At 49.4% G+C, this 12,576-nt stretch overlaps 1 protein-coding gene across 1 annotated transcript in view; it reads left to right on the top strand.

The window, feature by feature from the left end:
• Positions 1-12,576, top strand: part of LOC139549655 (neutral amino acid uniporter 4-like) — a 293,437-nt gene that overhangs the window by 24,423 nt on the left and 256,438 nt on the right. The window contains exons 12-14 of the mRNA XM_071360322.1: positions 504-726; positions 8,305-8,434; positions 8,532-8,824. Coding sequence (XP_071216423.1) covers positions 504-726; positions 8,305-8,434; positions 8,532-8,824 — 646 coding nt within the window. The remainder of the gene's footprint in view (positions 1-503; positions 727-8,304; positions 8,435-8,531; positions 8,825-12,576) is intronic.

Raw genomic sequence — 12,576 nt, 5'->3', positions numbered from 1 at the left:
TCTTTAAAGGACATGGGGTCTGCCCACGTCTTTTATACTGTAGTACTTTATTTACGAAGAGTTCATTAAAGGCAAGATTGTCTTTTATATTACAAGATATTCCAGTGACGGCTCTCAGAATGGAAATATAATATCCTCAAAGATGGATGGCAGGCGGGAGGACAGGAGATCAGGTGGTACCATTCTTGTAACGATGTGCGCTGAGAGTCGGGAAGCAAGTTCAGGGAGTGAGTGTTTTAATGAAAAAACAACATAAACCAAAACAAGAAACACGAACAACGCACAGACAGGAAACAGAAACAGAAACAATGACGCCTGGGGAAGGAACGAAGGGGAGTGACATATATAGGGCAGGTAATGAAGGAGGTGATGGAGTCCAGGTGAGTGTCATATTGCGCTAATGGGCGTAACGATGGTGACAGGTGTCCACCTTAACGACCTAGAGGCCGGAGAGGGAGCACATGTGACAGTACCCCCTCCCCGACGTGCGGCTCCGGCTGCAGGACGCCAACCAAGATGATGATCCCGGGGTTCAGGAGAGGACCGGTCATCTCTGCTGAGGCGCGGGAACCTGTCGATCCAGCTGAGGCGCAGGAGCATGGCGACCTAGAGCGCAGGAGAGAGAGCATATATGACAGTATCCCCGGCGCGTTCGGCTCCAGCCGCAGGACGCCAACGACAGGGACGATCCCGGGGATCAGGAGCGGACCGGTCGCGTCCTCTGAGGTGCAGAAATCTGACAAACCGGCCTGAGGAGTGAGAGCCGGCTGAGACCTCCCCGGTTGCCTCGGTTCTGACACCCGGACCCGACATCACCTCAAACACAAAAACAAAAAAACTCCCTGATGCTTTCCTTTGGTGAAGCGTCATTCTGTAACGATGTGCGCTGAGAGTCAGGAAGCAAGGTACCGGTCCCTCTAGAAGTCCTGTACTGCTCTATCATATGCAATCAATACCACACGCTGCCTTTCACTGTCTCTCTCTCTACCCCCCTTCTCTCTCTTTCTCTACCCCCCTTCTCTCTCTACCCCCCTTCTCTCTCTCTCTCTACCCCCCTTCTCTCTCTAGAAGTCCTGTACTGCTCTATCATATGCAATCAATACCACACGCAGCCTTTCACTGTCTCTCTCTCTACCCCCCTTCTCTCTCTAGAAGTCCTGTACTGCTCTATCATATGAAATCAATACCACACGCTGCCTTTCACTGTCTCTCTCTCTACCCCCCTTCTCTCTCTACTCCCCCCTCTCTCTCTCTCTCTCCACCCCCCTTCTCTCTCTAGAAGTCCTGTACTGCTCTATCATATGAAATCAATACCACACGCAGCCTTTCACTGTCTCTTTCTCTACCCCCCTTCTCTCTCTACTCCCCCCTCTCTCTCTCTCTCTCCACCCCCCTTCTCTCTCTAGAAGTCCTGTACTGCTCTATCATATGAAATCAATACCACACGCTGCCTTTCACTGTCTTTCTCTACCCCCCTTCTCTCTCTACTCCCCCCTCTCTCTCTCTCTCTCCACCCCCCTTCTCTCTCTAGAAGTCCTGTACTGCTCTATCATATGAAATCAATACCACACGCAGCCTTTCACTGTCTCTCTCTCTACCCCCCTTCTCTCTCTCTCTCTACCCCCCTTCTCTCTCTAGAAGTCCTGTACTGCTCTATCATATGCAATCAATACCACACGCTGCCTTTCACTGTCTCTCTCTCCACCCCCCTTCTCTCTCTAGAAGTCCTGTACTGCTCTATCATATGCAATCAATACCACACGCTGCCTTTCACTGTCTCTCTCTCTACCCCCCTTCTCTCTCTCTCTCTACCCCCCTTCTCTCTCTAGAAGTCCTGTACTGCTCTATCATATGCAATCAATACCACACGCTGCCTTTCACTGTCTCTTTCTCTACCCCCCTTCTCTCTCTCTCTCTACCCCCCTTCTCTCTCTCTCTCTACCCCCCTTCTCTCTCTACTCCCCTCTCTCTCTCTCTCTCTCCACCCCCCTTCTCTCTCTAGAAGCCCTGTACTGCTCTATCATATGAAATCAATACCACACGCTGCCTTTCACTGTCTCTCTCTCTACCCCCCTTCTCTCTCTACTCCCCCTCTCTCTCTCTCTCTAACCCCCTTCTCTCTCTCTCTACCCCTTCTCTCTCTCTTTCTCTCTCTAACCCCCTTCTCTCTCTCTCTCTCTCTACCCCCCTTCTCTCTCTACTCCCCCCTCTCTCTCTCTCTCTCCACCCCCCTTCTCTCTCTAGAAGTCCTGTACTGCTCTATCATATGAAATCAATACCACACGCTGCCTTTCACTGTCTCTCTCTCTACTCCCCCCTCTCTCTCTTTCTCTACCCCCCTTCTCTCTCTAGAAGTCCTGTACTGCTCTATCATATGCAATCAATACCACACGCAGCCTTTCACTGTCTCTCTCTCTACCCCCCTTCTCTCTCTTTCTCTACCCCCCTTCTCTCCCTCTCTCTACCCCCCTTCTCTCTCTAGAAGTCCTGTACTGCTCTATCATATGAAATCAATACCACACGCTGCCTTTCACTGTCTCTCTCTCTACTCCCCTTCTCTCTCTTTCTCTACCCCACTTCTCTCTCTCTCTCTACCCCCTTCTCTCTCTAGAAGTCCTGTACTGCTCTATCATATGCAATCAATACCACACGCTGCCTTTCACTGTCTCTCTCTCTACCCCCCTTATCTCTCTTTCTCTACCCCCCTTCTCTCTCTCTCTCTACCCCCCTTCTCTCTCTCTCTACCCCCCTTCTCTCTCTCTCTCTACCCCCCTTCTCTCTCTCTCTCTACCCCCCTTCTCTCTCTCTCTCTATCCCCCTTCTCTCTCTTTCTCTACCCCCCTTCTCTCTCTCTCTCTCTCTCTCTACCCCCCTTCTCTCTCTCTCTCTCTACCCCCCTTCTCTCTCTCTCTCTCTCTACCCCCCTTCTCTCTCTCTCTTTCTCTACCCCCCTTCTCTCTCTCTCTCTCTCTCTACCCCCCTTCTCTCTCTCTCTCTCTACCCCCCTTCTCTCTCTCTCTCTCTACCCCCCTTCTCTCTCTCTCTCTCTCTACCCCCCTTCTCTCTCTCTCTCTCTACCCCCCTTCTCTCTCTAGAAGCCCTGTACTGCTCTATCATATGAAATCAATACCACACGCTGCCTTTCACTGTCTCTTTCTCTACCCCCCTTCTCTATCTCTCTCTCTACCCCCCTTCTCTCTCTCTCTCTATACCCCCCTTCTCTCTCTCTCTCTCTCTACCCCCCTTCTCTCTCTCTCTCTCTCTCTCTACCCCCCTTCTCTCTCTAGAAGCCCTGTACTGCTCTATCATATGAAATCAATACCACACGCTGCCTTTCACTGTCTCTCTCTCTACCCCCCTTCTCTCTCTCTCTCTACCCCCCTTCTCTCTCTCTCTCTAACCCCCTTCTCTCTCTCTCTACCCCCCTTCTCTCTCTCTCTACCCCTTCTCTCTCTCTTTCTACCCCCCTTCTCTTTCTCTCTAACCCCCCTCACACTCTCTCTACCCCCTTCTCTTTCTCTCTAACCCCCTCACACTCTCTCTACCCCCCCTTCTCTCTCTCTTTACCCCCCTTCTCTCTCTCTCTCTACCCCCTTCTCTCTCTGTTTCTACCCCCCGTTGTCTCTCTCTCTACCCCCCCTTCTCTCTCTCTATACCCCCCTTCTCTCTCTCTGTCTCTACCCCCTTCTTCCTCTCTCTACCCCCCTTCTTCCTCTCTCTACCCCCCTTCTCTCTCTCTCTACCCACCTTCTCTCTCTCTCTGTCTCTACCCCCTTCTCTCCCTCTCTCTACTCCCTCCTCTCTCTGTCTCTACCCCCCCTTTCTCTGTCTCTACTCCCATCTCTCTCTCTGTCTCTACCTCCCCTCTCTCTGTCTCCAACCCCCCCTCTCTCTGTCTCTACTCCCCCCTCTCTCTCTCTATACCCCCCTTCTCTTTCTTTCTACCCCCTTCTCTCTCTCTCTCTCTAACCCCCCCTCTCTCTGTCTCTACTCCCGCCTCTCTCTGTCTCTACCCCCCTCTCTCTGTCTCTACCCCCGCCTCTCTCTCTCTAACCCCCCCCCCTCTCTCTGTCTCTACTCCCACTCTCTCTATCTCTACCCCACCTCTCTCTCTGTCTCTACCCCACCTCTCTCTCTGTCTCTACCCCACCTCTCTCTGTCTCTACTCCCCCCTCTCTCTGTCTCTACTCCCACTCTCTCTGTCTCTACCCCACCTCTCTCTCTCTACCCCCCCCTCTCTCTGTCTCTACACCCCCCTCTCTCTGTCTCTAGTCCCCCCTCTCTCTGTCTCACTCTCTCTTTAACCCCCCCTCTCTCTGTCTCTAGTCCCCCCTCTCTCTGTCTCACTCTCTCTTTAAGCCCCCCCTCTTTCTGTCTCTAACCCTCCTCTCTCTCTGTCTCTACACCCCCTCTCTCTGTCTCTTCTCCCCCCTCTCTCTGTCTCACTCTCTCTTTAACCCCCCCTCTCTCTGTCTCTAGTCCCCCCTCTCTCTGTCTCACTCTCTCTTTACCCCCCCCCTCTCTCTGTCTCTTCTCCCCCCTCTCTCTGTTTCACTCTCTCTTTAACCCCCCCTCTCTCTGTCTCTACTCCCCCCTCTCTCTATCTCACTCTCTCTTTAACCCCCCTCTCTCTGTCTCTACTCCCCCCTCTCTCTGTCTCTACTCCCCCCTCTCTCTGTCTCACTCTCTCTTTAACCCCCCCCCCCCTCTCTGTCTCTACTCCCCCCTCTCTCTGTCTCTACTCCCCCCTCTCTCTGTCTCACTCTCTCTTTAACCCCCCCCTCTCTGTCTCTACTCCCCCCTCTCTGTCTCTACTCCCCCCTCTCTCTGTCTCTACTCCCCCCTCTCTCTGTCTCACTCTCTCTTTAACCCCCCCCTCTCTGTCTCTACTCCCCCCTCTCTCTGTCTCTACTCCCCCCTCTCTCTGTCTCACTCTCTCTTTAACCCCCCCCCCCTCTCTGTCTCTACTCCCCCCTCTCTGTCTCTACTCCCCCCTCTCTCTGTCTCACTCTCTCTTTAACCCCCTCCTCTCTGTCTCTACTCCCCCCTCTCTCTGTCTCTACTCCCCCCTCTCTCTGTCTCACTCTCTCTTTAACCCCCCCCCCTCTCTGTCTCTACTCCCCCCTCTCTCTGTCTCTACTCCCCCCTCTCTCTGTCTCACTCTCTCTTTAACCTCCCCCCCCTCTCTGTCTCTACCCCCCCTCTCTGTCTCTACTCCCCCCTCTCTGTCTCTACCCCCCCTCTCTGTCTCTACCCCCCCTCTCTGTCTCTACTCCCCCCTCTCTGTCTCTACTCCCCCCTCTCTCTGTCTCTACTCCCCCCTCTCTCTGTCTCACTCTCTCTTTAACCCCCCCCTCTCTGTCTCTACTCCCCCCTCTCTGTCTCTACTCCCCCCTCTCTCTGTCTCACTCTCTCTTTAACCCCCCTCTCTCTGTCTCTACTCCCCCCTCTCTCTGTCTCTACTCCCCCCTCTCTCTGTCTCACTCTCTCTTTACCCCCCCCCCCCTCTCTGTCTCTACTCCCCCCTCTCTCTGTCTCTACTCCCCCCTCTCTCTGTCTCACTCTCTCTTTAACCCCCCCCCCCCTCTCTGTCTCTACTCCCCCCTCTCTCTGTCTCTACTCCCCCCTCTCTCTGTCTCACTCTCTCTTTAACCCCCCCCCCCCCTCTCTGTCTCTACCCCCCTCTCTGTCTCTACTCCCCCCTCTCTGTCTCTACTCCCCCCTCTCTGTCTCTACTCCCCCCTCTCTGTCTCTACTCCCCCCTCTCTGTCTCTACCCCCTCTCTCTCTCTCTTGCATTATTTATTTCCTGGTATCCACAACAAACAGGCTTACAAGCATAAACATAGTAGTATTCAATTTACTACACAGTTTATACAAGCAGGCGTACATTACTGTAGTAAATGTGCTCTTGGGACTTTGTCATTCAACCTACAGTAGCACATGCCGGTAACTGCCAAAGTAAAGGAAATACCAACATAGTGTCTTTAATAGGGAGATGGGCCACCATGAGCTGCCAGAACAGTTTCAATGCATCTCGGCACAGATTCTACAAATGTAGACACACACACACACACACACACACACACACACACAGACACAGACACAGACACAGACACAGACACAGACACACAGACACACAGACACAGACACAGACACAGACACACAGACACAGACACAGACACAGACACAGACACAGACACACAGACACACACACACACACACACACACACACACACAGCCACACAGACACACAGACACACAGCCACACAGACACACACACTTTAAACCCCCTATGCTCCTTTTGAGACCCTTCTTTCAAAGTCACTGAGATCTCTTCTAGCCATGGTAGACAAAACAATGTACATGACCCTAAGCATGATGGATGTTAATTGCTTAATTAATTCAGAAATCTAACCTATGTGGAAGTACCTGCTTTCAAAATACGTTGAATCCCCAAAGATTGTCTATTATATTGACAAGATATTCCAGTCCCCACTCTAACAATGGAAGTACATGTCTTCAAAGAACTTTCCAATTTGTAAGTCGCTCTGGATAAGAGCGTCTGCTAAAATGACTTAAATGAGGTTGTTCATATGTCTGCCCTCTCATTGGTTAAAATGGTCCCACCTGATCTTGGGATCAGGGTTGTGGGTTCAATTCCCACGGGGGGACCAGGATGAATATGTATGAACTTTCCAATTTGTAAGTCGCTCTGGATAAGAGCGTCTGCTAAAATGACTTAAATGAGGTTGTTCATATGTCTCATTTAAGTCATTTTAGCAGACGCTCTTATCCAGAGCGACTTACAAATTGGAAAGTTCATACATATTCATCCTGGTCCCCCCGTGGGAATTGAACCCACAACCCTGATCCCAAGATCAGGTGGGACCATTTTAACCAATGAGAGGGCAGACATATGAACAACCTCATTTAAGTCATTTTAGCAGACGCTCTTATCCAGAGCGACTTACAAATTGGAAAGTTCATACATATTCATCCTGGTCCCCCCGTGGGAATTGAACCCACAACCCTGGCGTTGCAAGCGCCATGCTCTACCAACTGAGCCACACGGGTCCTCAACCGGCCATAGAGATAGACGACTCACCTTTGTATCTGTGCATTATAGCCTTAATGGTGCTGCCCATGCTGTCACAGATGCTATCTCCATTTTCAAGTAATCAATTTTCTTCTTCATTGTCTGATTTGCTTCCAACTGTTAGGAATCCCGACCCAGTTGACTACTTTAAAATGGTGGAAGCCCTCAATGTCCATGCTAAAACGGGTTAGATCTCTATGACAACAGGCACAACTCATATAGTCAAAGTTGCCAACATGCATTCACGTTTATATCAGTGGATTCGTAAGAACCTAACCATTACAAAACTTCTATTCGATCAAATAAGCCTCACGAAGCAAATGAGCAATTCAATCTGTTGATCAAATTCGACACTATCTCATTGACCTCCATAGAAAAATTCCTCACTTCGTCCGCTTATTTTCGTGGACAGTCTTTGTGCGGATTAAAAACTCTCACTTCGCCTCTTCCTCTCTGGTATCCTTCATTTACAAAAATGTTTCCTTCATTTAGTCTGTTACCTGTACATACCCATCTCTGTATGTGTTCACGATGACGGGTAGGCCGTTTTAGCTGACTTGCCTAGTTAACTACATTTTAAATAAAAAACAGCTAGCTACATACATACAGTACTGTATACATATACTGCTGATGCAACCGACTAGGTGAAAATCTGTCGATGTGCCCTTGAGCAAAGCAAGTAACCCTAATTTCTCCTCTAAGTCGCTCTGGATAAGAGAGTCTGCTAAATGACTGAAATGTATAAGCAGACAGTCTAATTGAATGAAACCCTGATCTGCTTTCTAGCCTGTCTGAGCTGTGGGATAGGATGGAATCACCCCCTCCCTCCCTCTCCTCTATCCCCCTCCCATCTCTAGTCCTCTCCCTGGTGTTGTGTTGAATATTCATTCATCTCAGAAAGTTTTCTGATCGTTATTTCTCTGGGGAAAGTTTTTTGTTGTTGGTAGGAGCGGGAGAGCTGCTTATCGACAAGCAAGAGGCCAATCCACTTCTTCACTTCCATGATAAGCTCCTTAAATGTTTTTCTCTGGCGAGGAGAGAACACACAGCAGCCTTAATTGCTGTAGATTTAGTGTAGTGGGATCTCTATCTGAAGGTCGACAGGGTGAAGGGGAGAGGTGAGCCTCACTCATGAAGACATCACCATTAATCACACCTTTTTGTGTGTGTGCGTATGCCTGTGTGTATCCATTCTTTCCTCTCTAGGTCGTTGAGGGATACCAAGGTGTAAACATCACCCTGGCAGATGAGTTCTTCGCCAACACCTCCATGGTGCCAGCCCCCGTCCCTCTACCCACCATGATGCCAGCCACTGTCCGTCCCTCTACCCAGCATGGTGCCAGCCCCTGTCCCTCTACCCACCATGGTGCCAGCCCCCGTCCCTCTACCCACCATGGTGCCAGCCCCTGTCCCTCTACCCACCATGGTGCCAGCCCCTGTCCCTCTACCCACCATGGTGCCAGCCCCCGTCCCTCTACCCACCATGGTGCCAGCCCCTGTCCCTCTACCCACCATGGTGCCAGCCCCCGTCCCTCTACCCACCATGGTGCCAGCCCCTGTCCCTCTACCCACCATGGTGCCAGCCCCTGTCCCTCTACCCACCATGGTGCCAGCCCCTGTCCCTCTACCCACCATGGTGCCAGCCCCCGTCCCTCTACCCACCATGGTGCCAGCCCCTGTCCCTCTACCCACCATGGTGCCAGCCCCCGTCCCTCTACCCACCATGGTGCCAGCCCCCGTCCCTCTACCCAGAAAAAATCCAACCAGGAAGTGGGAAATCTGAGGTTTGTAGTTTTTCCTCTCTTTGCCTATCGAATATACAGTGTCTATGGGGTCATATTGCACTTCCTAAGGCTTCCACTAGATGTCAACAGTCTTTAGAACCTTGTTTTATGCTTCTACTGTGAAGGAGGGGGGAATGGGAGCTGAATGAGTGGCAGAGTGGCATGAGCTAGTCATGCGCGTTCACATGAGAGTTAGCTTGCGTTCCATTGCAATTCTACAGACAAAGGAATTCTCCGGTTGGAACATTATTGAAGATTTATGATAAAAACATCCTAAAGATTGATTCTATACTTAGTTTGACATGTTTCTACGAACTGTAATATGACTTTTCGTCTGAACTTTCGCCTGGACCTGCCCGCGCGTTGTCAGTTTGGATTGTGTACTAAACGCGCAAACAAAAAGGTGGTATTTGGACATAAATGATGGACTTTATCGAACAAATCAAACATTTATTGTGGAACTGGGATTCCTGGGAGTGCATTCTGATGAAGATCATCAAATGTAAGTGAATATTTATAATGCTATTTCTGACTTTGTTGACTCCACAACATGGCGGATATCTGTATGGCTTGTTTGGGCTCTGAGCGCTGTACTCAGATTATTGAATGGTGTGCTTTTTCGGTAAAGCTTTTTTGAAATCTGACACAGTGGTTGCATTAAGGAGAAGTTTATATAAAATGTCATGCATAACACTTGTATTTTCATCAAGATTTATGATGAGTATTTCTGTAAATTGATGTGGCTCTCTGCAAAATCACTGGATGTTTTGGAAGCAAAACATTACTGAACGTAACACGCCAATGTAAACTGAGATTTTTGGATATAAATATGAACTTTATCGAACAAAACATACATGTATTGTGTAACATGAAGTCCTATGAGTGTCATCTGATGAAGATCATCAAAGGTTAGTGATTAATAATCTCTATTTCTGCTTTTTGTGACTCCTGTCTTTGGCTGGAAAAATGGCTGTGTTTTTCTGTGACTATGTACTGACCTAACATAATCGTTTGGTGTGCTTTCGTCGTAAAGCCTTTTCGAAATCTGACACGTTGGCTGGATTCACAACAAGTGTAGCTTTAATTTGGTGTATTGCATGTGTGAGTTCATGATGTTGGAAAATTGCTGCTGGGACCAAAAGCATTAGTGAGGTCAGTCGGCATTCCAATTCATCCTAAAGGTGTTCGATGGGATTGAGGTCAGGGCTCTGTCCAGGCCAGTCAAATTCTTTCACACTTTTCTCGACAAACCATTTCTGTATGGACCTCGCTTTGTGCATGGGGGAATTGTCATGCTGAAAGGGCCTTCCCCCAACTGTTGCCACAAAGTTGGAAGCACAGAATAATCTAGAATGTCATTGTATGCTGTAGCATTAAGATTCCCCTTCATTAGAACCAAGGGGCCTAGTCTGAACCATGAAAAACAGCCCCAGACCATTATTCTTCCTCCACCAAACTTGACCGTTGGCACTATGCATTGGGGCAGGTAGCGTTCTCCTGGCATCCACCAAACCCAGATTAGTCCGTCAGACTGCCAGATGGTGAAGCGTGATTCATCACTCCAGAGTCCAATAGCTGTGAGCTTTACACCACTCCAGCCTACACTCTGCTCGGCCATGGAACCCCATTTCATGAAGCTCTAGACTAACAGTTGTTGTGCTGCTGTTGCTTCCAGAGGCAGTTTGGAACTCGGTAGTGAATGTTGCAACCGAGGACAGACCATTTTTTTCAGCACTCGCCGGTCCCGTTCTGTGAACTTGTGTGGCTTATCACTGTGACTGAGCCCTTGTTGCTCCTAGACGTTTCCACTTCACAATAACAGCACTTGCAGTTGACCGGGGCAGCTCTAGCAGGGCAGAAATTTGACATACTGACTTGTTGGAAAGGTGGCATCCTACGTTGAAAGTCATTGAGCTCTTCAGTACGGGGCCATTCTTCTGCCAATGTTTGTCTATGGAGATTGCATGGCTGTTTGCTCGATTGTATACACCTGTCAGCAACGGGTGTGGCTGAAAGAGCCGAATCCACTAATTTGAACGGGTGTCCATATACTTTTGCAGTGCAGTGTACCTCAGTGCCATGCAGTGTACCTCAGACAGACAGAGACCTGGTTAAAAATAATGTAACTTATGTAAGTGAATGCCTGTTGTTTAAATAGTTAGCATCTTTGGGCAATTATCAAGTAAGTGTGTGTGTGTGTGTGAGAACTGGGAATTAGCCCTGTGTGTGAGAACTGGGCTGTAGCTGCATCGCGCCGACAGAAACAAACATCTCTCTGGTAAGATCAAGGGCCTTATGATTAACGACCATGATTAACGGGTCGTGGTGTGATCATAACAACATACAGGAACTCAAGTCCTTTTGTTCACCTGACCTAGAATTCCTTACAATCAAATGCCGACCGCGTTATCTACCAAGAGAATTCTCTTCGATTATAATCACAGTCGTGCACATTCCCCCCCCCCCCCCAAGCAGACACCGCGGCGGCTCTGAAAGAACTTCATTGGACTCTATGTAAACTGGAAACCACATATCCTGAGGCTGCATTTATTGTAGCTGGTGATTTTAACAAGGCTAATCTGAAAACAAGGCTCCCTAAATTTTATCAGAATATTGAATGCGTGAAAATTCTGGATCATTGTTACTCTAACTTCCGCGACGCATACAAAGCCTCCTTTCGGCAAATCTGACCACGACTCCATTTTGTTGCTCCCAGCCTATAGACAGAAACTAAAACAGGAAACGCTCGTGCTCAGGTCTGTTCAACGCTGGTCTGACCAATCTGATTCCACGCTTCAAGATTGCTTCGATCACGTGGACTGGGATATGTTCCGGATAGCGTCGAACAACAAAATGTATGTATACGCTGAGCGAGTTTATTAGCAAGTGCATCGGTGATGTTGTACCAACAGCGACTATTGAAAACCTTCCCCAACCAGAAACCGTGGATTGATGGCAGCATTCATGCAAAACTGAAAGCGCAAACCACTGCTTTTAATCAGGGCAAGGTGACCCGGAAACATGACCGAATACAAACAGTGTAGCTATTCCCTCCGCAAGGCAATCAAACAAACTAAGCGTCAGTATAGAGACAAAGTAGTGTCGCAATTCAACGGCTCAGACACGAGAGGAATGTGGCAGGGTCGACAGTCAATCACGGACTACAAAAAGAAAACCAGCCCCGTTTCGGACCCCGATGTCTTGCTCCCAGACAAACTAAACAACTTCTTTGCTCGCTTTGAGGACAATACAGTGCCACCGGCACGGCCGCTACCAAAACCGGCGGACTCTCCTTCCCCGCAGCCAACGTGAGTCAAATATTTAAACGCGTTAACCCTCGCAAGGCTGCCGGCCCAGACGGCATCCCTAGCTGCGTCCTCAGAGCATGCGCAGATCAGTTGGCTGTTTTTTTCCCCCGGACATATTCAATCATTCCCTATCCCAGTCTGCTGTCCCCACATGCTTCAAGAGGGCCACCATTGTTCCTGTTCCCAAGAAAGCTAAGGTAACTGAGGTAAACGACTATCGCCCCGTAGCACTCACTTCCGTCATCATGAAGTGCTTTGAGAGACTAGTCAAGGATTATATCACCTCCACCCTACCTGACACCCTAGACTCACTCCAATTTGCTTACCGCCCCAATAGGTCCATATGTAAGAATACTGTTCATCGACTACAGCTCAGCATTTAACAC

Source organism: Salvelinus alpinus, chromosome 22 (genome assembly GCF_045679555.1).
Source record: "Salvelinus alpinus chromosome 22, SLU_Salpinus.1, whole genome shotgun sequence".
In the NCBI taxonomy this organism is placed as follows: Eukaryota; Metazoa; Chordata; class Actinopteri; order Salmoniformes; family Salmonidae; genus Salvelinus; species Salvelinus alpinus.
The sequence above is the reverse complement of the archived record's forward strand: the minus strand, read 5'-3'. Positions and strand labels throughout refer to the sequence as shown.